This window comes from Elgaria multicarinata, chromosome 6 (assembly GCF_023053635.1).
Source record: "Elgaria multicarinata webbii isolate HBS135686 ecotype San Diego chromosome 6, rElgMul1.1.pri, whole genome shotgun sequence".
NCBI lineage: Eukaryota > Metazoa > Chordata > Lepidosauria > Squamata > Anguidae > Elgaria > Elgaria multicarinata.
In genome coordinates this window covers 50,626,353-50,653,983 of record NC_086176.1, presented here as the reverse complement: position 1 = coordinate 50,653,983, position 27,631 = coordinate 50,626,353, and the positions used below count along the sequence as shown (strand labels likewise).

General features: G+C 39.3%; 1 protein-coding gene across 1 annotated transcript in view; it reads left to right on the top strand.

The window, feature by feature from the left end:
- Positions 1-27,631, top strand: part of FRMD3 (FERM domain containing 3) — a 129,473-nt gene that overhangs the window by 75,448 nt on the left and 26,394 nt on the right. The window contains exons 4-7 of the mRNA XM_063129380.1: positions 11,052-11,130; positions 16,869-16,966; positions 18,309-18,432; positions 27,536-27,623. Coding sequence (XP_062985450.1) covers positions 11,052-11,130; positions 16,869-16,966; positions 18,309-18,432; positions 27,536-27,623 — 389 coding nt within the window. The remainder of the gene's footprint in view (positions 1-11,051; positions 11,131-16,868; positions 16,967-18,308; positions 18,433-27,535; positions 27,624-27,631) is intronic.

Below are 27,631 nucleotides of genomic sequence, written 5' to 3'. Positions count from 1 at the left end.
TGAAATAAGCCTTCATGTGTACAACTCTACAAATGTAGACTTGTTTTAGACATTCAAACAATGTGTATACCTGTGACGTCCCCCCTTACATGCATTCATTCTACACGCTAAGAACATCTGTAAATAACTACCTATTTTCCTTGACCTAGATATCCCCACATTCTGTCAAGCCTAGACTTGTAGATGAGCTCACAAAAGTTACTAGTCTGAAAAAAATGTTTAGTAGCCTGCTAAGAGGCTATTTGCTTGTGATTCCATATTGGCCATGGAAGAAGGGAAGCCTAGAAAAAATAGACATTTATTTATTTATTTATTTATTTATTACATTTCTATACCACCTAATAGGTAAAGCTCTCTGGGCACTTCACAACAATTTAAACCACAAAATACAATATAAAACTTAAAAGCTTAAAACTACAATATAAAAGTACAAACAATAATAAAACCTAGCAGCAATGCAGAGATTTAAAATACAATAACGGATTTAAAACAACAGAGCTAAAAGATGAACATGCCTGTGGAAAAAAAGGGGTCTTCACAATGTAGGTGCCAGGTGAGCCTCTCTGGGAAACTCATTCCACAACTGGGGTGCCAAAGCAGAAAAGGCCTGCTTCTTGGTAGTAACCTGCCTCACTTCGTTTGGCAGGGACTCCTGGAGAAGCACCGCTGAAGATGATCTTAGGGTCCAGGCAGGTACATCTGGGAGGAGACAATCCTTCAGATAACCTTGTAGTAGTGCAATGAGGTAGTTTTAGGCTCTGAACTTAATGGCCTTCCTTTAGATCAGCTTCTCCAACTAGAGCCCTCCAAATATTTCAGTCTTCAGTTCTTATCAGCCCCAGCCAACATGGCTGTTGGTCTGAAATGCTGGGAGTTATAGTCCAAAATATCTGGAAGGCACCAGGTTGGGAAAGATCATTTTAGATAGTAAGCATGTTACTTCACTAACCTCAATATATAGTAAGCCAGTTCTCCAGTGTTGGGCAGGGAGGGGGATAGCTGCTCTAGCTCATTCTGCTCAGCAATGCCCTGAACTTCTGCCCCAAAGACTGGCCCTGGGTTCTGACTATTTAGCAGGCTTGTAAAAAAAGAAAAGAAAATATAAGCCTTCTACCAAACAGACAGATTGAAGGAAGGACAGATTTCTACATCCCAGCTTGTTGCATTTCCATGCTGGTCATGGAGCAAGAGCCTTTCTTCCATGACTAACACAGAAACCAAACAAATGGGGTGGAGGATGGACAAAATGGCCATTCCCTCCTCAGCCAAACCATTCACTAGATTGTATGGAATTCCTAGTTGCCTATATTCTTGTTCAGGCATTTGCTGGATCTCTCGTGAGAGAAAAAGGTGTGTGGAAGAACAGGGCTATGCATGCCGCTCCCCAGCCCCACTGTCCTGGCGTGTGTTAGGCCATGCCCCCTCAGTTTCAAGCCTCCCTGTGTTGAGCCAGGGAGCCATGTGTTCACATGAGTAGAACGTCTCTTCAGAATTCCCCAGTGGTGTAGTGTAGCCAGAGCTCACAGGAACTCAGCACCAGCACTTTTTATTAGCAGGGACACCGATGTCATCTGCTACCTACCCCCTCAGAATTCTCTGCTCCATCTAATCTAGCAGATCTCACAGTAGCTGGGAGGGCAAATGAATTTTCCTGCAACGCTACATAGTTCCCTGCTGTAAGGTAAAATATTTGTGGGTGGCTTTGTTTTGAATTAGCAATTAAAGTTTTACAAAAAGATTATGGAGATGAAAACTCCAAGAACTGGTTCGTTGATATGGAGCAATACAGCTTCCTGCAATATCAGACTGTCTTTGGGAGTGTGGATATGGGATGAGGGCCTGCAGTGATGTAGTGGTACATTCTTAACGAACGCCTGCATTTAAGAATGTACAACTACATCACTGGACATCCCTGCTCAACACGGGGGAAGTGAGGGGACAAGGATGTTGTGGGAGAGCCAGTTTGCATGGCCTCATCCCTCTAAACACATTTAACCCTTAGGAGTACAGGCAAATGCTTGAACAGGGCTAATATTAAATACAGGGCTACACCAGCTACTGAAAGTGAAATTAAAACTTCTTGATCTAAGTTGAACAGAACGGCCTTTTAATTAAAGTCAACATTGGTATCATTTCACATCACTGTCCTAAAAATAAGTAGAAAACGTAGGTGTCAAGTTTATTCATGTTGCCATGTTTTAAGCCCAAACATGGCAGTTATTTTTAGATGCACATAAATGTTTGCAAGAGTTGGCTGAGTTCTACGCATTTTCCTTGGTTGAAAAGCCCAGTTAGGTATGGGGACTGTGCACTTGGAACTTGCTGTGAGTCAGATTCTCAACAACCTCATTGATCATTTTGGGGTGGAGGGTGGTGGTGGTGGTGGTGGTGGGCAAAACAGGAGAATTAGGGAGAACTGAATCTATTCCTCTGCTTCCCCTCTTTGTCTCTAAATAGATGATCAACAATATTGTTGAGAATCTGATAACAATACTGTGGAGCCACATGGGCCCAGCCCAAGGAGGAGAACCCATTGTATCTGTTTGCATGTCCATTTCTGCATTCAGATAGATAAATGCATGAAGAGCCCTTCTTCCCCACACATATCTCTAGTCATATTTGAGCACTAAAGTAAAAAAAAGAAGAAGCCATGATGAAACATATCAGTGGCTTTGTTATCTCAGCACTGTATTTTCTGACAGTGGCCTTCATATGTGCAGTGCAGGTTTTGAAGTTCACAATAAAGGCGAGGAGCTGATATCAATTTCTACTAATCCCTAAAACCTGGTAGTCAAGAAGTTTAATATCTGCCATAGATGTTGAGCTTGCTTAGTAGTCACTGACAGATCCTACATGATTCCGCCCCCCTAACCTTTTAAAAAAATGCTTTTGGCTATAAAACTTGCTCTATAGCAATAAATTCCGTAGATTAATTATGAAACGTACTGCTTTATATCATTTTCATTAGATTACTCCGAGTCCTTGTATTTTTAGAAAGGATGAATAATTTATCCCTCACTCTTTTCACACTGAATATTTATAAGCGACAGTCATGATGACCACCCTAGTAGCTGCTTCATACATTACCGAAAAAGATGGGCTCCATATTTCCACATCACATTCAAGCTGCATATTTTCTGTGATGCTTGAATGTGATTACTCTCTCTGTCCTGGGAGCTGTAATTGGCCAAGGCTATCAATCACACATGAATATCTTGTATTTTCAAGCTTGCAAAACATTCAGATGTTTCTGAAAAGGTGCAGCAAACCTGCTGTGGAAATGCAGAAACCCATGTATCATTATAATGTGTGAAATGGCACTAAGAGACAAACTTAAGATGTTTGAACACATTTCCATAGAAAATACTAGCATCCTCTACATACTTCCAGTTTCTCATTTCTGTAACTTTTCCATCTCGTCTATATTGTTTTTGTTCAGCCCTGTTTAATTGACTTACATTTTGTCTCTTTGCAATGCTTATTTTGCATAACAAAGATGCAGAGCAACTGAGCTTTTGTAAAGGACTTTTGTTCAGTGTAAAGCTACTACTCAAATACTCAAGCATGTCTTAATGTCTGATAACATTGTTTAAGAAACATCACTATAAAGAAACAACCTTTTGAATCTTCTTCAATAGAAGAAAAGCAAATTTGGAAGAATGCAGACATATTATTTGTAATTGATTCGTTTATGCAACATGAGTGGAAGACAGAAGATGAGGAAAGGCAGGAGGCAACAAGTCCTCACCTGTTGTGAAGGGAAATGAAAATTTCTGCTTCAAGCTAGCCTATCCTGTGCATGATAGGGGCTCTCTGTGCATGCCCATCTACTTGAGCTATGAGACAAATGCCCTGCCTTTCTTTGTTAATTCCTCATTGTCCATTGTAGTCAGTACCTGAAATCTCTCTCATTCATCATTGCTTGCTGATGGTGCTGCATACATAAGAAAAAGCATGGAATAAAATAAAAATAGTGAGCACCTGTGAATTGGATTTGTATGAAAGACGAAAAAGGAGGTCGACCTATCTCTGAGAAGAAATAGTTAATTAACATGTGGATATTTCATTTCATAGAGAAAACTTAATGCAGTATATTCCACACTCTTAAAAAGGGATGAAAACGAACATGACAGCTGTCCAAAGATTCAGGTTGCGGCTGCTTTGTAGGGCATCTGTATGGTTCCAGTCCCAGTTAGCATCTGTGTGGTTATAAGTGAAGAGAAACTTTTCCAGGCACCCATGGGCTGTTCTAATGTACAACAGAAAAATAATTCAGACACAATCCCTTTGCCAAACATGACATTATTTTGGCCGCCTTGAGGCCCAGTATTGGGCAAAAGGCAGGATACAAATTATTATTATTATTATTATTATTATTATTATTATTATTATTATTATTATTATTATTTGTTCTTAAGGGCCATTCTTACATGGAATGGTTGTGGCCATTGTGCATTGCTGGGTCTTCTTCATTGCTATTTGAAATACAAGTGTTTTCAGATTTAACATGTCATTATTGCACTAGCAGAAATCGACAGGGAAGTCGTCACATATGTGTGTGTGTGTGTTTGTGCGCGCGCATATGTATGTGTGTGTGGCTTTACTGTATTGTGCACACTGATTTATTATTATTATTATTATTATTATTATTATTATTATTATTATTTGTTCTTAAGGGCCATTCTTACATGGAATGGTTGTGGCCATTGTGCATTGCTGGGTCTTCTTCATTGCTATTTGAAATACAAGTGTTTTCAGATTTAACATGTCATTATTGCACTAGCAGAAATCGACAGGGAAGTCGTCACATATGTGTGTGTGTGTGTTTGTGCGCGCGCATATGTATGTGTGTGTGGCTTTACTGTATTGTGCACACTGATTTACTGTACCCAACACTTGCAAAAGCAGCACTGTGTCTCTGTATATTAATGGCCTCTAGAAAAAAAACTTGATGAAAAAGATGCAGAAAATGATAAGTAGAAAGGTGAAATGAAAGGACAAAAATAAGATGCAAGATGTGAAAAGAAAAGAGTAGAGAACAGGAATACTGTTATGAATAATCACTGCAAGGGAATAACTGGGATAATATCAAAAGTGCAGGCTGGCCCAAATGAGTGAAAATCAGTTGTGTCAGAAAGTGTGTGTGTGTGTGTGTGTGTGTGTGTGTGTGCGTGCCAAATATAAATGAAGCTGTTTCCATGTGATTTATCACTGAAGTAAAAACTGATGTAATTAAACAGGCTGAATATATCAAAGCCAGTAGGATAGTTGAGGGAAATCAAAGTCTTGACCTAGTTGTTTCTATTGTGCAACAACTGGAATTGATAATATTCTTCCTGCTAATGGCTGTGAGAATAATAGTAGCTCAACAATGGAGATTGCAATAAGATATCATTGATAGTTATGGGGTGAAATCCAACATAATGTTAGTTTCAACTTCCTTGCTTGTCCAGTAGTTCTTGTTGCACAAGTGGTTGTCTTAGCAAACCTAATAGCTGAAGCAGCTGTAGCACAATTCATGGCGCTCCACAAGCACACGTAGCAATACTTGTATATGTGATATACCAACCCCTCCTCCCCAATCAAGAAAACATCACATGAAGGGGTTTATTCACTTTCCAACAGAGGAGGGTGAACTTCCAGCAATTAAAACCAATTTCTGTCATGTGGCCTGCATTCCTAATGTGGTAGGCTTGATGGGACTGTAGACCTTTTTACACAGGCTTTCCCTGGTTTTTAATGTAGCTGGTTTTATATTGCCTTTTTAACTTTTTAATGTTTAAATTTATACTTGCTATATTTTATGGTTTTTAATTGTGCACTGCCCAGAGAGTTTTGGCTGATGGGCAGTATAAAAATGTAATAAATAAATAAATAAATAAAATATCCTTATTATTGCATGCCTTGAGTTACAGAACAACTATAGGAATCGCAACAGGTTCCATAGCCTGAATGTATAGGTTGCCTGTGATTCTAAAGGAATATTCACAAATGTCTGTGCAATGTTTTGTGGAGGAATTCATGACTCCCACATATTTAAGGTGTCATAAGTGGGAATAGCAAGGTGTCCTGCAGGACATTGATGGCTGCTTGGAAAGATCGTAGTTGTTCTGCATGTGTCAAACTGTACAAGTCAGCCACTAGTGACCTCCTTTGTTGTCAGTGGTCCATCGTGGATGGACAAATTTGTCTATTTATAGACCTTGTCAGTTTCACATGTATTTAGTCATAAGTCCGTAGTGTCCAATTTCAATATCAGTTTATGGACTTCTTTTTTTAATTCACACATGAAAATTTGTATTTATTTTCATATGCAATTTCCCCTAGCTTATATATTTTGTATGCAACTTTCTCTAATATACACATTTCCCTTTTCAGCTTTCTCTAATTTGTGCATTTTTGTATGCAATGGCTGAGCTGTGACTTGCATCACAAAATTCAGAGAAGTGCGCCGTCTCCAGGGTAACTGTGCACCAACCTGCATATTACTCTGGAAAGTGTGAATTAAATCAGTTTCCTTAAAAATGCAGACCAACAACCCCCATCCCTGCTGTGGATACCCTCCTCCTCCCACATGTACACAATCTATTCAGGAGGCAAGGTCACTGTCAGAGGGAACATTCAACTGCAGGTGTACTTCAGAACACTGCACTGCATGAGTGGCTGCCTTCTATAGGCTCCAGATAAAGCCATGTGTGGAAAATTCGAGGCAGACTAAAATGAATTCGGATATCTCAGAATCCGACCTGTGGAATCTGCTGCAGACAAGCCTCCCTGGGCCATGCAGAGTCTGCGGACTTCTAGGGTTTTTGTTTTTTACTTTCCCAAATTAACATAAATTATTTTGGAGAAAAATATGCGTGTTTCTGCTGAGACATATCCCATGATGGAAAATATCCACGTGGAAAAGTTGAATGGAAGGCAATACACTAAATGTTACATACTAGCATTATATAAATTATGTTATAAATGAAATGAACCTCCTGTCCATTTAGCAAATATTTGTGAATGTGTTTGAGATGCTATTATTTTTAAATAAATGCAGCCAGATCTGTTGTGAAGGCAGAGCGATTCAACTGTGTCAAAAGAAGGAGAAGCCATTACTGAAGAATTGCCAAATCCATAACCATGTTGGGCTTTCATTGGCAGGGCAGAAGTTTGGGTGTGTGTGTTCCTTTGTGGGGCTTTAATGGCTTGGTCTTTTTCAATCTTTTCCCTCCCACTGCTCCTCCCCACCCCTATTTTGGAGGTGGGTTCAGGAAATGGGAGGACTTTCAATCCTGCAAATTCAAAGTTGGAATTCCAAATCCGGAATTCTAAGGATGGAAGGAGGAACAGTGGTGGCAAATATTCCAGCTGCTGCATTGATTCAGCTTATGAGGGTGGACCTTCTCCCCCTATCGACCTCTCTCAGATGATTTCATCTATGTCCCCGGGATGGCCTCCAAGGGACCATGGGATTGCTGCCAAAACATTATTAGATTTTTCAATCTCAGGAAACTGTTATAGTCAATTTAACATACAGCAGGTGGAGAGGAGCCTTCAGAGCTGTGGGAACTGATCCTTAATGTGAGAACATAACATTTCAAAAGTGCAGTGACTTGTGTTTACAATTGAACCATAATCACTCTTGGCACATTGTGATTTTTCATTGACAAGTAGGAGCTGGCTCTTATTTATTTATTACAGTTCTATACTGCCCAATAGCCAAAGCTGTCTGTGTGGTTCATAACAATTAAAACCACAAAATTTAAAGTGTAATAACTTTAAACTTGTGTTTAAAACTTGTGTTATAAAAAGTTTAAAGTTACAGTATCAAATAAAAGTAAAAGCCAAAATAAATGCAGATTTAAAATATAATAACAGATATAAACCAACAGAACTGAAAGTTTAAAATGCCTGAGAAAATAAAGAGGTCTTCATCTGGCCCTGGAAAGAGCACAGTGTAGGTGTCAGTCAAGCTAATCATAGAATAGTAGAGTTGAAAGGGGCCTATAAGGCCATTGAGTCCAACCCCCTGCTCATTGCAGGAATCTACCTTAAAGCATACCTGACAGATGGCTGTCCAGCTGCTTCTTGAATGCCTCTAGTTTGGGAGAGCCCATAACCACTCTAGGCAATTGGTTCCATTGTCATACTGCTCTTAACAGTCAGGAAGCTTTTCCTGATGTCCAGCCGGAATCTGGCTTCCTGTATCTTGAGCCCATTATTCCATGCCCTGTACTCTGGGAGGATTGAGAAGAGATCCTGGCCTTCCTCTGTGTGACAACCTTTCAAGTATTTGAAGAGTACTATCATGTCTCCCCTCAAGCGTCTCTTCTCCAGACTAAACATACCCTGGGAAGCTTATTTCACAACTGGGTGACACAACAGTTATCACGTCCTCTTTCAGGTAGCCTCTTCCTCACTTCCTTTGTCAGGGGCTCCTGGTGATGGACCGGTGATGACAATCTTAGGGTCTGGGCACTTGCATGGGAGGAGGTGATCCTTCAGATAACCTGGCCCCAAGACTTTGAATGTTAATACCAGCACTTTGAATTGGGCCTGGACATAGACTGGCACCCCAGAGCACATGGAAAAGTATTGGCATAATATGATCATGTTGGCCAGTACAAAACAATCTCACTGCCCTATTAAAACCATTTCTGTTCATAGACATCTTTCCATACACTTTAATAGATTGGCTTAAGATCAATTAACATGAATATTCAAACACTGAGATATCCTTGTCCAAAGTCAAGGAATTTAGTGATGCAAATCATGCTGTCATTTAACAGCATCCAATGAATGGTGTTTGAAAGACAGATTAAAATTTGCACTACAGTGAGAATAAATTGAATCTGCAATCCCATACCCACTTACCTGAGAGTAAATTTCCTTGAGTTCAGTGGGACTTACTTCTGAGTAGACACACATAGGATTGCATTGTAAATTGCCCTTTCATTCTTTGATCACTTGGTTCCCTCATTCTATTTCTCTCTTTGCTTCTGGTTTTCTCTCTCTGAATCTTTCTTTGTATTATTTTTCTTCAATCCTCCCACATTCCTTTCAGGTTTTTTTTTAAATTTGTCCATTATTCTGTTTTATAACAGTAAGCCATGTTCTCAAAATATGAAGCAACTGACTTTGTAAAAAAAAAAAGTCTACTTTCACAAAAACTGTCTTAAGTTTTTAAAATTAATTTGGATAATATCAGACTGACCTAATTTATCCATGTTTAACTGGCTTTATTTCCCCATAGAAACACCATGCTCACCATTTTCTTTTGAAAACTTTTAATTTGAACTCTTACTCTTATAGTCAAACATGTGCAGTGAACAAAACAAGAGTTCTTATCCCTTTGGGAAAGTCTCAGTGCTATGTTTCATTGTGGTGAGGTGACATTTGACTTGATAGATGGTATTTCATTAATAGCACAATCCTATCCAAGTGTACTCAGAAGTAAGTACCACTGTGTTCAATGGGACTTAGTCCCAAGATAATATGCCTAGGATTGCATACATAGGGAGCCTGTTTCACTTTATATGAACAAGAAACTAAATGTTAGCCCGCTCAAGTGAATGCAATCGTGCCTATATCTAATTTGAATTAGAAACAGCTATTGAACATGTGCTACAACAATTTTAAGGCTGCAGTCCTTAAGGCTGCAGTAACATTTTTAAGGCAGCACTTACTAGGGAGTAAAGCCCATTGAATATAGTGATACTTACTTTCAAGTAAACATGCACAGGATTGCATTGTAAATAAGACAAAAATAGTAATGTTATTATATTGGGTGACCATATGAAAAGGAGGACAGGGCTCCTGTATCTTTAACAGTTTTATTGAAAAGGAAATTTCAGCAGGTGTCATTTGTATATATGGGGAACCTGGGGAAATTCCCTCTTTATCACAACAGTTAAAGCTGCAGGTGCCCTGCCCTCCTTTAAATCTGGTCACTCTAGTATAGCTCCTGCAGCTTTAACTGTTGTGATGAAGAGGGAATTTCAACAGGTTCTCCATATATACAAATGACACCTGCTGAAATTCCTTTTTCTATGCAATTGTTAAAGATACAGGAGCCCTGTCCTCCTTTTCATATGGTCACCCTATGTTATTGCCACTTGAGAAATCGTGTTATGCTTCCAATTCAATCAACAATCAGCATCCTCTGGTAAAACAGCAGTAAAGAAAAACACATAAAAATTATGCAAACAGTCATTTATATCACACAACTTTTCTACCCACAAAGTTGTATTAGCCTACAAATACAGTAAATCAATTTTCATGGTGTAGTCACTGTATAAATTCTTCCACGTAACAAAGTAGAAGTTTAGCCTTTCTTAGTACCAAGTATTTAATAACTCAGTATGTTATTTGCATTGACAAGGTCAATATAGGTACCAAGAGCCTAGCTTTCTGTCTTTGCTTGCACAACAAAGCAGATCTTTCTGCTTCCTCCATTATTCCAGCTTCTGACTGCAGGATCCAGTGTTATCACACTGATAGAGCAAACAATGGTATCACAATGTCATTAGCCATTGCTAGGCAAAGGGAAAAAGCAGTGATTTGCCAGCAATATTTGGTGGCAAATTGTGCCACAAAAATTTGTTTCCCCCCTTTGCCTAGGAAGCACTAACGACATTGTGCTGGTGTTGGTTTATGCTACCACAACATCCTTAGTGCTAGTGTTTGAACATCATTGTATACTGCCATTAGTCCTGGTCTGGTTCCTTGTACAGTCACCCCATGGACCTAGTCCAGGCCAGAAACACCAAATAGTTAGAAGGATTTTTCTTCTTTTTCTTTGTGAGATTTCTCTGTAAAAAACAAAACAAAAGAATCCTGACATAATGCAAATCTCTGGTTTAGGCTGGCCATATCCTGCTTATGCTTTGAGCTTCCTTATCATACATTATATCTGCTTTTTGCTTGTTGTTGTTTTCTGCTTGATTTGGTGCACTGCATCACAAGAGCTATTCTGAAAAACTGTTGGGAATATTTCCTACAGTGCAGAAGAAGCCATGTTTTTATATAAGCTTTTCTCATGCTTTTTCTTTATAATATTTCAGCTCATCCACCATATACCATGTGCTTTAGAGTGAAATTCTACCCACATGAACCCCTGAAGATTAAAGAAGAGCTTACCAGGTATATATATATTTTCTGTCTGTGCATTTAGTTGATGTTTTAGGATCATGGCTAACTTTATCACCATGTATGCTTTACTAAACTTCCACACTTTTGCTAACTTTAATTTTACGTAGATTTTCTATCGATTTTAAAAGATGTTTCTGAAAACTTAGAGAAGCCTATCAGTGAATTGCATAAATGTGCTTGCGTTAAGCATCACCTGGTAAGGCTCTGGAAGGAAAGGGAATGTGGAACTAGATGCCTCCCCCACTTTTGATGTGTGCTGATTCTGAAACTCCCATGCTTACTCATAAGTAAGTACCACTGCCATCAATAGGCTTTATGCCCACGTAGGTGTGCATAGGATTCAGCCTTAAGACCTAGGGACTTACCTCTGGGTAAACATGAATAGGATTGTGCTGTACGTGTCAAAATGGATCTGTGAGATTGGCTGGGATTTAGCTGGGGTGGGACAGGGAAGACTGGACAGCTCCTCTGTCTATATAAACCAAGGCTCCAGACTCGACTGCAAGTCCGCCACTAACTAGTGTTCTAACTCCCTGCTTTTTATTTATTTTGACTTTATTAAAACATTTTCATCTTACCTTCCTGTGAAGCAACTGCCAACGCACTAACATCTTCAACAAAAATAAAAATAGCAATAGAAACAAAAATGAGAACTATCTGAAGAGGAATACTAATCTATTTGTGTACTTACTTATTTCAGAAAGTGTATATGGGCTCTCAGGACAAATGCTTCTGAGGCAGCTGTCATCATAATCTGACAAAATTGTTCATATACCAAGAAAAAACACAATAAAAACTAAAAACATTAAAAACAGCAGTAGTTAAAACAATACAACTCACATCACATAGTAAAAGCAGCTTAAATTAAAAAAGCTAGTAGTCAATGGCGGACTATTTAATCAGCCATTGCTTAAAAAGTCCACCATTGACTATTGTGTCATCTGTCAGGCAAAAAACACGCCATGGTTGGTTATTTCCAAAAAATAACCAATGCAGGAATCCACCCTAAAGCATACCTGACAGATGGTTGTCCAGCTGCCTCTTTGAATGCCTCTAGTGTGGGAGAGCCCAAAACCTCCCTAGGTAACTGGTTCCATTGTCGTACTGCTCTAACAGTCAGGAAGTTTTTCCTGATGTCCAGCCAGAATCTGGCTTCCTGTAACTTCAGCCCGTTATTCCATGTCCTGCACTCTGGGATGATCGAGAAGAAATCCTGCGTTGTTTCCCCCACTGATTGTCTGAACAAAGTTCCCATTGAAGAAAACAAAACATTATGTGTAGTGAAAGACCAAGCCCTCCTCATCTAGCAAGTGTTTTAGGGACAAGGCAAGGGGGGAAATGTTCTGTGGTAGGGTGGTATGGGAGGGCACTAATCTGTTGATGAGACTTTGGGGTACAAATGAATTCTTGGTGCACATTGGAGAACTTCTGTCATTTTTAGAGCTGGCTTAGTGTCCCGCCCAATTGAACTTTTGACACGTTGTTTCATATTTTTCCAACTGGCAAGCAATGCATTGGAAACTATTAAATTCCACCAAAATACATCTGAGTGAAAATAAATATGAAAGAGAAATTTGAACGAATAAACATTTAAATTGAGATGAATTTTGCAGATTAAACAAATGCCACATTCCCAATGTGCATAAATTCTGATCACAATGGAGGAATGTAAATGTGGTGGTTGGGACAAGGGACAGTGGGTGTGATCTTGCTTGTCATCCACTCATTCATACTGTATATTTAAAAATGCTTGATGAATGGAAGCTGCTACCATTAAAATATGCACCTTACATTATCTTGTTGCTATGGTAACTTCACGTAATTTATTATAAAATGGTCAAGGTGATAACTTACAGCTGTAAGTATGGGCTCAAATAAGCAAAAATTGTATATTTATGTGGCAGAAGCTCTTCTCTTACTCCTTCAACTAATATTTTCTCTCAGCTAAAGACTTAGATTTCTGCTGAGACTTCATATTAGTGAATATTCTTAGATCTTGTCTATTGCAAATTGGTAACTGGGTTGCTTATTTCTAATAGTTCAAATTATTCATAAATGAAATGTAGTATTCGTTTCATTTTTTAAAAAGAAAAAACCAGCACTATGTCTTGGCAGGAGGCGTTATACATTATTATTGTCAAGGGCATTATTTCAAATCATTTCTATGTGAAAAAATATGATATTGACGGCCCAAGAAAGAAGCTCTATAAAAAGCATGTTTGTTTATTTTGACCAAACACTGTGGATAGTAATTTGCTCTGTTTGCTGACAGTGCCAATTAAGTTGGTAAAGATCTTTCACAGAGCACTGAGCAAATATAGTTAAACACCTGGGGGAACAGTGATTGAAAAGTCACAAATTTTAGCATGCATGTCACCTTAACTTTTAATTTCTTTTTGTAAAATTGCATGCAGCATTGATAGTGGGACTTAAAAAGGTGCAAAATGTTTCATAAAACTGTTCTCCTGTAACTGTGTTTTGGAGGGTTCTTTTGTATGGAAATTGGTAATCAAGAATTCTTTGTGGAAGCAAGCAGACAGGTATGTCGGCAAAATAATTTTTGGAGCGCTTAACTCCACAGTACAATAAAATAAGGTAAACTAAGTATTTACCACAATTTATTTTCATGTAAAGCTAGAATGCAGTTGGGGGTTTGGAGAGTTAAAGTAAGATAATAATTGGTTGCTACCCGAGGAGCTGCTTAATACACTAAGTTAATACCAGGGTACTTACAACACATGCCCAATATCATTTATGAGTAATTCCCACAAGGCAAAGCCGTTCCTTTTGCCTGCACATGATCAGCAAATGTTAAAAAGGATTGGACTGATTTTGCAAGTAATAACTGCAATGTATACAAATGGGTGCCATTCATATATGATGCTGTGCAGATGTTTGTTTTCTTTTTACATTTATTGCATTTTGCACTCAGTAAGCAATTCCAGAAAACAATAGGGCTTACTCCCTAGTAAGTGTGTTTAGGATTGCCACCTAAGTCTTTTTAGGGATGGGGAAAAAGTCATTTGAAAGAAATGGGTCAATCATTAAATCATCTGTAAAAGTGCCCTACTACCTTTCCCTACTTAGCCTAAAATGACTTCTCAGCTGACTTTTTCTGAATGTCTTAAAACCCTGGAGTACTAAAGCAAGCAAACTAAAGCAAGTAAAGTATTGCGCTGTGTGCAGCATTAGGATCTGGATGAGTACGGTTGTTGTGGTTTTGAATTGTGGGATTTTCCAAGACGTAGAAGAGTATGTGCCAAGGATAGTATGTCTGTATGCCTGCCTATGTATATCCATGTAAGTGGATGTGATCTGTGGTATAAGTATGAGAACTCAGAACATGGTTCAGCACAGTGTTCCCATGTACTTTAATGCAGTACTGTCCATACTTCTAGTTAAAACTGCATATGAAACTGTGCCATCATCTGAAAGGAACATGGTCTTCTCTCTGTCAGAAACAAGGAACACTAAATAATTAATGTCACCTCCGCTGATCCTTTCCTTTAAAAAACAAAACTAGAAAACCCTTTCTGTGTTATCTCAAACTCGATCCTTTCATTCAACTCTTGAAAACATCGATGTGTAGTGACAGGACATCTAATGCATCTTTTTGAAATACAGAACTGTATAACAAGTTCTGAGATGAAAATATTAAATGCCTCTCCATGGTATTTATATCAGCTCTAACCAGAATGCCAACCCTGTTTTTCAGGTTTGCTCTTGGGCTTGTTGTCATTCCCAGGGAAGCACAAACTGTTTTACGCAGCTAGAAAGTATATTAAAAGTTACTGGATTTAGAGGCTAGTGGCGTGCTTCAAAGTGATTATTTTGCAGACTCTTTTAGCAGATTGTCATTGTGGATTAAGGATTTTTGAATCAAGTCACTACAATGGAACAATTTTTCTCTCTTGAGAACCACTAATACTCAAACAATGTGAATTTTTCAAAGAAATTTAGTGAACTGTGACTGGCCAAAGATTACATTAGGAAGATGCTCCTTTTTGCAAGTGGAGCAGAACAGTAATGAATCCTATTGTAACCTTCGGTATTGAACCACGCCAAAAAGACTTATTGAACAACAAAGAAATAACTAATTTCCAGATTAAGGCAAGGATCTAAGGTGGTTTGCATATACAATTGGGATTTGTGACTTATTTCCTTCAAACCTGAGCTCAGCTCAGTTGCAACTCCCTCACTTTCAAAAGCAGTTTGCTGTGTGGCACAGAGGACTGCTACTTGAGAAACAAAAGTTCCCCATTGCATATGGACCTAGTTGCACCGTTCTTTGGCTCCTAGTCTAAAGTTGCAATACTCCACTAATTTAGGATGAAACTGCATGTGCTATGTGCATGTTTCCCTTGACTTGTTAAAAAAAAATTGCACACTCATGATTGGCCACTCATGGAAGTTTGGGGGGTCCTTTACATGACACAATCAAACTCCAGGACTTCTCTCATGCCTTCCCATGGTAATCTTGCTTTTAAAAAGATCAGAGATAATGCACTATTTAAAATTATCGTGGGATACCATGGGCTACTAGATGGCATGGTTTCATTTAACTTTATGGAGCATTGCCAAGAGAGGACATTTTCAGTTACAAATCACGTTGTTGCCATCTGAAGGAGTGGTACTCAAAGTGGAAAGACCTTAGCAGAAGAAAAAATTGTAAGGGTGCATTGTTCCCTAAGGATGTAGAGACACTCGTAATCTTGATTGGAAGACCACTGTGGAGAGGGGCTGTTTAACATTTTTTCTTCTGTCTACTTCCCTCTCAAAATCGTTCCCTCCTCAAGCTGCTTTTTCTACCTGTGGAGGAAAAGATTCAGGTGCCAATACCTTCCCCCCCCCCCCCCGATAGAAAAAAAAAGCAATTGGGAGATCATTTTGAGTGGGGAGATGACCAGAAGGGGAAAGATTAAGTAGTCCTTTCCCCCACTGTTAATCTTCAAGAGTTAAGCCTCCTACAGCTGATCTTGGTTTTAAAAAGTATTGAAGAAAATATAGATTAACTACATGCCATATGTAGTTTCAGCCTCAGTCTTTAGTCATGAAGTGGGCTCCAGGCATAGGGGAAAGTATATTTTCACCACTTGCACAGTTGTTAGCATTTTGACCTGAATTGCATGGCAGAGTTCCATTTTAAATGCCTAGGTAAATTGCTTCCACAGAAATACTGGGTGTATACATAGCAAAAGAATTTATGGATTCCTGGAGGCCTGCTGCCAGTGCCTATAACATATTTCAACCTTTTTATTTCTGTGATAAAAACATTGGATATTGCAAGTCAACTTTGCTTTTAAGGAATACACAAGGGTTGGATCCAACTTTGCTGGTTTTGGAGGAGATTTGAGGAGGCGGATGGGTTGGGGTGCAAGGAGAAGGAGAGGACAGAGAAGTATCCATTTCACTGCTGGAATGACAAAGAAGTTGGGTTGTTTCTGTTGTGTTGTTTCTTTACTGGGACGTGGCCTGGTGAGTAGAGAGGAAATAATAAATACCCAGCATCATGCTCCCAATCTGAATGCTATAATCCTACACCCACTTACCTAGAAGTAAGCCCCATTGACTGTAGTGGGAATTACCTCTGAGTAAGTATTATACTGTAATTTTTCTTTTATGTACTCTCGCTCTCTCTGGAGACTTTACATTATCTAGTGTGACCTGCAGTGATTAAATGAAACTAAAGCCAAAATAAATATAGAAGTATTTTTCCCTATTAAATGCAGGTACCTTTTATATCTACAAATCAAAAGAGATATTTTCCATGGCCGTTTGCTGTGTGCATTTTCTGATGCTGCCTACCTGGGTGCATGCATTGTCCAAGGTAAGTTAAACCAACAGCACACGGGGACCTTACTTCAGGACCTTGGCTGGAAGTTTTCATTGTAATATCAAAAGCCTTATGCACATTTTACAAAATCACATGGGTTTGATCCAGGTGAAATTAGTCACATGCTTAACTTGGTTTATTAATACCAGTGGAACTAAAGCACGACTAATACAATTTGGATTCAGACCAATTGTGATTCGGTATGAGTCTGAAATCGCAGCCTGTGGCTTTTCTCTGGTTCTACACTTGTCCAGGTAATATATCTGTTTACCGTAAACATATGAAATGGTAACAGGATCACACCTGCATGTAGGTTCTGTACATAGGTTTCATTGAATATGTTGAAGTTGCAGGCACAATGCTCCACCCCCTCTAAATGTTCATTGTATGTGGATGTATATTTTGTTGTGTTTTGACTGTGTGTGCAAGCCTTCACTTCTCCCTTTGTGTGAGTGAGTAAACAAACCAGGAATCCTTCCATTAACCAGAGTTTCTTGTTTTATTTGCACCAGGAAACATTGTTTAATCCAAGCCAGGTTATTCGCCAACTTCAAACTATAGATTGTTCCAAAGCTATTAAACTTAGATTTCCGCATAGTTGCTAGCTTGAAGGGAGGAACAAAGGGGCTGCATGTGTAGCTAAATGGCTCATTCATATCTCATCTTATTAAGCCAAGACATGGTTGTCCAAACACAGTCATAGTTTATGTTAAATTGGAATCCACCTTGTGAGATTTTAATAAAACTGAAGGACAGAAGTGTATTTAAATAATATATAAAACAAAGCAAAGCTACTGTTAAAGATAAAGAGCCCAAATCAACCAGGCTGATTTGGGCTCTTTATGTAATGATGAATAGAATTATCAAGTAAAACCCAGTGGAACAGTAAAAATATAACAATGTAGACATGATTTTAAAAGGCCCAGGAATATAAAAAACTGCTGGTGCTGAAAAGACATGAGCTTTAGCACCAAGCGACTATCCCTGTGGAGGGCATTCCCAAGGTGGGGCACTAACCAGAAAGCTCTTCTCCCAACTGGTTAACCTCCAAAAGCAGGGCCACCTGGAGACAGACTCCTAAAGATGCCCTTAATGTACAGGCATGTTTAGGTGTGAGAAGACGCTCCTTCAGGTGCCCACATCCCAAACTCTATGGCTTCAAAGGTAAGCACCAGAAATGTAAGATTACACATAGAAACCCATTTGTTCATGAATCATTATTAATTCACCTGCAGTTTATCTTTTGTGACTAGGAAATTAATTAAATTAATTGCTTGTTTAAGTAAACATTTATTTGATGCTTCTTCTCCTCTCTTTATATTTTTTTCTTGCACAGCTGAGCTTGGTGACTATGATCCTGATGAATATATGGACAACTATGTCAGTGATTTTAAGATTTTCCCCAAACAGTCTCAAAAGCTGGAAAGAAAAATAGTTGAAATACATAAAAATGAATTCAGGTAATTCAGAATGCTGCTTAAATGATTTAGCTATTATTTGTTAGTGTCTTTTCCCAGAGAAGGTTCTCTTTCCCCCCAAGCATGTGTACAAATGATGAATGCATATTTTGAAAAGGACCAATAGAAGAAAATTCAATATGATGTTTTAAAAGTAAATAGACATGCAAAATACATTATTATCCAAAACTGAGTCATGTATTGAGCTAACGCTGCATTATGACCACAGTCTAAAACAGATCTAAGTGCACATGTAGGGTTAAATCCAATGTCACATTTGCAGAACTCTGCTAGCAGAAAAGGACTTTCTCCCTCTTTCCTCCCCGCTACAGTTCTCTGTGCTGCCTGAAAATCTGCTTTAGAGGTTTTCCCAGTCTTCCAATGCAGATGTTGAGGGTGTGCAAGGCTGGGGAACAATTTACCCCCTCCTGATTCCACTGAACTGCCTCCCTCAGTGGAATGACAGCATTGGATACAACCCATAGGTATCTCACCCTCCATTTTTATGGTTTACATTGCAATAATAAACAATGACAATAAGAAAACATTTCACCTCCCTTATGCCATAATCACACCGCTTGTGGCAAGCATAGAAGGCACAGAAAGACTGATAGATATAACCACAACATGTATACTTTATATTAATCTATCTTTTACCAAGATTTGGCAAATATTGGACTATCATGCAGGAATATCACTGCTACTGATAGATGGGAATTTTCTGTTTTTGCAGAAAAGAATATGGCTACTATTTAGAGTTTCAGAAAATGATTTGATTGTCCTACTTTGCAATTTTTTCAGTTCTCAGGAATCATTTCTATTTCTTCCTGAAAAGCCTCTAATTATGTATTTGATTATTTATGTATAAATTATTGCATTTCTAATCAGCCCAATAAATAATGTTCTCTGGGCAGATTACAACCCACTTCTTTTACTATTATGGCATTCATATACATATATATACCGTATTTCTTCTATTCTAAGACGCCATCGATTCTAAGACGCACCCCATTTTTAGAGATGTTTATTTGGGAAAAAAGGGTATCTTAGACACTAAAAAATACTTCCCTCACCGCCCAGCCAACCTCCTCCCCCCCTCCGCGCTTTCTTCTAATGGTTGTGTCCTTTTCTTTTTTCCCTCTGTGAGAGAAGAAACTGCCGTTTGCGCGGGAAGAAGGGGGAGCGTTGAAACAAAGAGTAAACTTAACTCTCCAGTCCCGCTCTTTACTTGTCTGTGCACCAGGGGACGACGACACGCGAGTAAGTCCCATGGAAATTGATGGGACTTACGAATAAATTTGCCTAACAAAAAACCAGGCGCTTACCCAACCAGCTGCTCCTCGCTCACATGGCTCGAGGCTGCTGCAGGAGCTTCCTCTTTTCCTCTTACCGTATTGCTTCGATTCGAAGACGCCATCGATTCTAAGACGCAGTCCATTTTTAGAGCTGTTTATTTAGGGAAAAAAGTGCGTCTTAGAATCGAAGAAATACGGTATATAATATGTGTGTGTGTGTGTGTGTGTAAAGACAGGCAGAAATGGCATTTCATGTCTTTCATGTAATAGTTTATATGCAGAACATATTCCCCTTTTGACTCATCTTTTGTTAACAAAACTGAGACCAGAATGGAGATGGCAAACAATCTCTCTCTTTACTTTGGAGATCAAAATATTGCTTTGGGTAAGCTCGCCCCCTTCAGGTCTACTGATCTACTGAAGAATTAAGAATAGTATACTTGGGACTATTCAGCAGTGGGTGAAAAATGTGCCATGGAATATTGTTAAGAAAATCATTGATTTCTATTTAGTTCTTGTATTGACCAGTGAATTCATTGACCTAGAGGATGGCAGGAGTTTATTTAGGCCGTGATAAGTTGTGCTAATAAAAGAGGAAGCCAGTTTAAAGGTAATAGAAGCAAGCATGAAATGCCTGTCCTGTCTTTTGTTAATGTATGGAATTTGCAAGATAAGGAAGACTAAAGGATAAAGTTAGCTGGTACTGAAGAGAACTGCATAATGACTAGGGCTGTGCATCAAATTTAAATGAGTCATGAATCAAAATTAGCACAAATGAATGCTGTGGTGTCCCCATATCCTGCTCCCTTTATTGGGGTAGTGATAATATTGTTGAGTTTTCATGGAAATATGACCTTCTTGTACAACTGTTCTCTGACCTTGACTTTGCAAATTGTATCTTCTAAGAAGGTGGTGATGGAAGACTTATGACTACGTGAGAAGACTGATTAATTAGGTCTTGTAAGCTCTACATCAGTGTTGTGGTTCATCTTAATGAATAGTAAGGGGGTGCTACCCTAATTGAATTGAAACATTTTGTATGATTATCAGAGGTCTAAGCAGATATGCAGCCTTTCTTTGTATCATGTCATCATGAGAACTCGTAAGAAAGCAGACATATCCATGATAGATGGAAAAGAGGAAGTCAGTAACCAGATATTGGCAGGAAAGTGTTGTACGTTAAGAATCAGTGGAAGAATAGAGTACAACTTTGTGTTTCATTCCATTTTGGTTGTTTAAAGTGATGGTAAAAAATGCCAGGTACTAAATTTCTGTCTAGACCAATGAACATGGAAAGTTTCTGTGGCAGCATCTGGACAAATAATTTGCCGGGGGATGCATGGGTAGAATAGGGCAAAATAAGTTATCAGTGGACAAGTTCTGTCTCACACGCATGAACTGCTAAGGAAATAGTGATTTACAGTGTCAGGTGACAAAGTAGAGAACACACTCTCATATGAAACATGTAATATTGGAAAGATGAATACCTATTTTCTCATGTTTGATATAGTTGGATCTGTTTCTTAGATTCTTCATATAGTGCTGTAGTGGACATGTTGTAGTGAATCCTTCCAATTTTATTAATAGGAGTGAGTTGTGGGATAGGATGGCTTGCATGTGTGAATGGCCCTTTGTAGACCTAAGATCAGACAAAACTTCATACTTTATACAGTGCTTTTCAGTAGTAAGTTCACCCACTCAGTTGCCAGTCATCAAGTGGGTAGTAGTAGTTGTGGTCTCTTCCCACTTGAGGAAATGTATGAGGGTAGTAAAACGTCTAAAAGGTTCTAGGTTTCCACTGTATTCTCTGCATTAGATTGTGATTAATTTTTGAATGGCCTGTGAAAAATAGTATGTCTTTTTCCAGAGATACAACTTCCCAGTTTGTAACTAACTCAGGTTATGAGAAATCAATCTCTCTCAGTCCCTTTTGAAGTAGTACAAATGGTATCTTTTTTTAAATTGAACCATTTGACAGTGCTCTAATTTTAGCTCATGGAAATGCTGCTATTTCCTCTTCAGAAAAAGATCTCTGTGAAGTTCATAGTCTTGCCAAGATGTATTTAATGTGAAGAGTACCAATTTGGAAGATGTGCTATTTGAGCAGTCCATATTAGCTGCTGCCACTCCTCTACATTCCAGTTATCCAATTTGATTCCATGTCTTCTACTTTGATCCTCGTAACTTCTACATTTGCTTTTAATGCATGTGTGAGACCAGCAGCTGTCCCAGATTCCAAGTGTTGCATGTCAGCAAAGACTGTACAGAATTTCCCCTCTCACACTAATAAGACACACTCTTGCTCAGCTGCTTGACCCCTCAGTGGAGCTATAAGTGAGGATGATATTAAAACTAGCTTTTGGATTGAATTCCTCAGATCCTCCCATAGTCCAGGGGAAAAGCCTTTTTATTGTATAAGTTTGAAATAGTTTGAGGTTATTAGGTAAAAATATTTTAGGTTGCAATTACCTGGGAGCTTCTGAGTAGACATTATAGGATTGCACTGTTAGTCTGTGTTTTTCTATAATTTTATTTTGATTAGTGTGGCAAGACTGCAGTACATTAGAATCAGGACTCTTCCCCCCCGCCCCATTCTGCTAACTATATTCAAAAGCGTCTTATATTTTGAATTAGGGTTTCTTTTTAGGCTACTCTACAGACCTAGGGCTCATCTACACCCAAGGATGTAGCGACAGGGAGGGGGGAGGATTGCGGACTTACCTGCTTCCACGATCCTCCCCCAGCATCTATACAGCTGCACGACATCCCGGAAGGGTACAGGGAGATTGCGGGCACCATTTTTTTAAAGAGGAGCCGCTTGCCAAACTCCCCCGACATCCCAGGGATGGCAAAATTGCTTCCTACCCCATGGGCATGAAGCCACCCCACACAGCTCCATGCCACACCAGCCGCAGTCCTCGGGGTTGTCCCAGGACCGTGAAAAAACTGGGACATCCCCAGTTTCAATTATCCCGGGAAATGTCTATGGTCGTTCCTGGTTGACCCTTGGACCCCTGTGCATCATCTGGACACACAGGGACGGCCTAGAGATGACCCCGGGATATATACACTCTCCTTTGTCAGCTGAACATTTGACATTGCACGTGAAGTAACTAATTTCTTTACAGTTTGCCTTGGTTTAAATGCTTGAATTGTTCTAAAGCCCAAGTCAATAATGATTACATGTTTTTCAGCTCCCTAGCCCATTTCATTTCCAGGTTTCTGATACGTTACAATTTCCAAGTAATACAATTACAGAGAATTAGTGTTATCTGCCCCAATTATACCTCCTATTAAACTGATAGCTTTATATACGAGCAGCACTTTATACCATTTGTCCAACTAAGAACGTAAGAACATAAGTGCCATGCTGGATCAGACCAAGGGTCCATCTAGTCCAGCACTCTGATCGCACAGTGGCCAACCGGCCATCAGCCAGGGACCAACAAGCAGGACATAGTGCAACAGCACCCTCCCACCCATGTTCCCCAGCAACTGGTGCACACAGTCTTACTGCCTCAAATACTGGAGATAGCACACAACCATCAGGGCTAGTAGCCATGGTAGTATTATCTCACCTGACTGGCAGTGATTCTTCAGAGTCCTGGGCAGGGGTCTTTCCTAGCCCTGGTATTCATACTTTCTAGCTGGAGATGCTGGGATTGGACCTGGAAGGAGCTAAGGGGTCTCCCCAAATCATTGAATCATTGTGCAAAGCAATGTAATTCAAAATTTGATAAATATATTACAGACTGCAGTTGGAAAATCCTCGATAACTAAGTGGCCCGTGTTAGAAGATTTTAAGAACAGTCTTTCTTGGCTTTAATGATTACCAGCATGACTTATCCCTTACTGAATGCACAAACCTGAATGCAGAAGAATCTGCATAGGATATAACATAGGGTGACCATATTTTGGAAACCAAAAAGGAGGACAACATGGTCAGCCCCCAAGGGGGCGTGTCCAGCATCAAGGGGGCATGCCCACCCAAACATAGCCTTGGTCACATGTCTGATTTTACAGCACACATTTAAGACAAATCTGTTCTACATAACTTCTTAATGTTAAAATCACTGAAATAAAGAACAAGTGAGAGATTCAATGGATCTGAAATTAACTTCACTCACTCCTACTTTTGTAGGTTTTGCTGTACTTTGAAGCTTTTGCTATACTCTGTGTGTTACATTCTCCCCTTCCCTCAAATATCTTTTCTGACTGTATCTTCACTCATTGCAAGCTGCTGTTGTTGTTAACAGGGTCTGCTACTGGATGGCCGGATGGCTGGCTTTTTTAAATTTCGATTTTTTAAAAAAGCTTGTTTACAATTGTCACAAATTTCTCTACTCTAACATTAGGGTGGGTGTTGTGGCAGTGAACGCTACTTTCTCATTCACACTTGTTACTTATATACATTAGCTTCTCAAGGCTTGTGTGTTGGCAGCACTTCGCACATCCAGACTTTGAACTCCTGTCTACTTCCTGCACAAACATGCGACTCTGAGACCCTCTTCCTAATGCCCTGTGTTTCATGCCAGCACCATGGTTACAATAAGTTACAATAGATGTCTCTGGGTTGTCTGTGCAGCCTCTGTTGTCTCTCACTCTTAAGTCATTGCAGACAAACCAAAGCCTCCAGCCTCAAACAATCTCTCTCTCTCTCTCTCTCTCTCTCTCTCTCTCTCTCTCTCTCTCCCTCCCTCCCCCCAAAGTCTCCCAATGGTCCAGCTAGGCTGCACACTTGTGGCTTGGGATATTGCTTATTGCAGGTTATTGCTTGGTCATGTCTGGTGACTCTTACATCATCATCATTATCATTATCATTATCATCATCATTATTATTATTATTATTATATCCTGCCTTTTGCCCAATACTTTAAAAAACTCTGCCACCAGCCACCTCCTCTCCTCCTGCACAACTTTGATTCACTCTTAAAACACTCTGCGTGGCAAGCCAGCCTCAAGGCCAAGCTACAGGTGCATCTGAGTTGCCTTCAGCCTCTCTCTGTCTTATTCCAGCCTGCCAACATTACCACCCTCAAATAATCCCCCACCCACCCTCTCTCTGCCAAAGTTTCCCAATGGTCCAGCCAGGCTGTGCACTTGTACCTTGTGGCTGGGGTTAGGGCAACAGCTTATAGCTTGGATGCATCTGGTGACTTGTTTTTTTAAACAAACTCCACCGCCAGCCGCCTCTGCCTGCACCCAAACTGGACTCTGAGACGCTCTTAAAAAGGCTCTGTGGGGTACAGCAGCCTTTCAGGGTTCAGCTACAGCCATCTCTGAGTTGTGTCTTCAGTCTAACTCTTGTCTCTAAGAGATATGCCAGCCAGCCAAAGCCACAAATCTATCTATTTTTCTCTAGTATGCACTTCAAATGTTCTGCATTGCATTCCAGCAGTGCAGTCAGAGCCTAGCTCACAAGTGTACAAAGTGAAGTGGAAGGGAAGTGATAGCGAAGAAAATCAATGATATGCCAGGTTCCAACATTCGCAGCAACAGGGCATCCGCAAAGAAGAGAGCCTCTCTCTCAACTGGCACCTTACTGTTGGTCGTGAGAGTTTTTCTCTAAAGATGACCCTTCATCACCCATGATGTGGAAATTTGAGGAAAAGGCCTCTGGCCCATTCTGTTTTGCCCTGTGGGCCGCTTTGACTGACCTCTCCTTTCCCACATTTTGATTTGTGGATGCCTTGCCTGTGATGAGCTCCAGGTACCCGACTGCCCACCAAATCTGCAACAGGAAAGGTGCCCTGCCTGCCCAGGACTTCTTACCTAAAGACTGGAGATCCCCTTAATGCCAAGGGCTGAAACTACTCAATGTGCAACACCCTAAAGAGGAGGTTTGACAACCTGAGTTTGAAGGATATGGCTCCAGCAGTTTTAAAAGACAATAATGTTAAAACTTTGAACTTTTAAAAAAATCCTAAAAAAATATGGATGAACAGATCTGATTCAAACTTGGCATGGCCAAATCTCTCCTTAAGAGCTATCATGGTGCCAACTTTCAGCCCTTTATCCTTAAAAATGTCATTTCTAAAAAATAATTTTAAAACCTCAAACTTTTTTTAAAAATCCTAAAACTCAATAGATGAACAGATCTGTTTCAAACTTGGCATAGTTAAAGTCCTTATTAAGAGCAATCATGGTGCCAAGTTTCATCTCTTTATCTTTAAAAATAACATTTTTTAAAAATAATAATTTTAAATCCTCAAATTAATTCCCCCCCCTAAAAATCAATGGATGAACTGATCTGTTTCAAATTTGGTATGGCTAAAGCTCTACCTATAAGCTATAATGGTGCCAACTTTCAGCTCTTTATCTTTGAAAATGACAGTTTAAACAAAATAATTTTAAAACCTCAATTTAAAAAAAAATCCTAACAAATCAGTGGATGAACGGATCTGTTTCAAATTTGGTATGACTAAAGCCCTTCCTCAGAGCTACTATCATGCCAAGTTTCATGTCTTTATCTCTAAAAGTGACGGAGTTATAAGCATTTTTGTTAATTCCCATTAGAGCTGCTCTTTGGCTGGGGAAGATTGGGAAAATCCGGATTTCCTCTCCCTCTCCCGGATTTGTCATCAAAATCCCGGACAAATACGGGCAAATCCGGTCATCTGGTCACCCTGTATAACAGAATGTTTTCATACTTCTCCTCTTTCCCCACCAATCCTTGGCTAGGCATAAGCAGGGCAAGTTGCACTACAATTTCCCCAGCCATTATTTCCATCCAAAATGGGTATCTCAATCTAGAGGTGCAGAGTTCCCTTTCTTTTCCTTCTTCTTCAAATTAACACAACATTTGAAAATCAGGTTTTATAAACTTAGCCATTTTGAAATGGAGGAATCCCAAGGGTGGAAACAGAGGAGTTGTCACCTCATTGTAACTGCTTAAAAATATACCTCATGGCCCCTGGAAGTTAGCCTGCAGTTTGTAATCATGTGACCAGGATAGAATTGCCATGGTTCCACAATTGTAACCACAGTAACAATGGCTATATCAGGATGCTGAAGGTTCAGGTGAGTCTCCTCTCCATGCAATGGTTACTGTATAGTTTCTGGCTGTTATATCCACTTGAAACTATGGATAATCGCTTTTGGCAGTCTTCATACTATCAATATCACAAATGGTTTATTCATGCATAAAATGTGCATGTTAATCTTTACAGTTTGAAAATACTTATTACCTGTGTAATTCAGGATATAAAGTTTCCTCCAGAGCAACAGACTTGCATTACAGGGGCGACAATTTGGAGAATGTTTATGCTGCATTTTATATGAACTCTGTACACCACTCTGCAATATGTTAATGAAAGATGGAATATAAATATTTTAAATAAGTAAAAATACATATACACTCCATTTTCAGATGTATCACAAAAATTCTGATAGAATCCAATCTAGTACAGAGGCAGCAAGCACTAAAATATTCTTGTTTATTTCCTTGAGTATTTCCAGAGCAGGAAGGAATGCATCTTAATCTGAGCAATTATTTTAAATGAATTTAGGAAGTAGATCACTGGAAACCAGGACTGTAGCTTATTTCCTATTAAGTTCCAGCTGTTCCATGTACACCAAAACATAGCAAATATTTGAAAGATACTTGATAGCCCCTGATTAACTGCACAGCTCAGTGGAGTCCCAAGAATATGTCAAAAGCATCTAAACTTAATCCAAAAGGATTAGGCGCTATGGCAGAGTAGCAACAGAATCATATGAAAGATCTCCTATTTCCCTGTCTCATGATGAATATTATTGGTTGAAACTGTTCATATTTTCTCACACACTATTTTTCTTTTTGCGCTTTTTAGGGGTCAGAGTCCAGCTGTTGCTGAGTTTAATTTGTTATTCAAAGCACATTCTTTAGAAACCTATGGCGTTGATCCCCATCCTTGCAAGGTAAATAA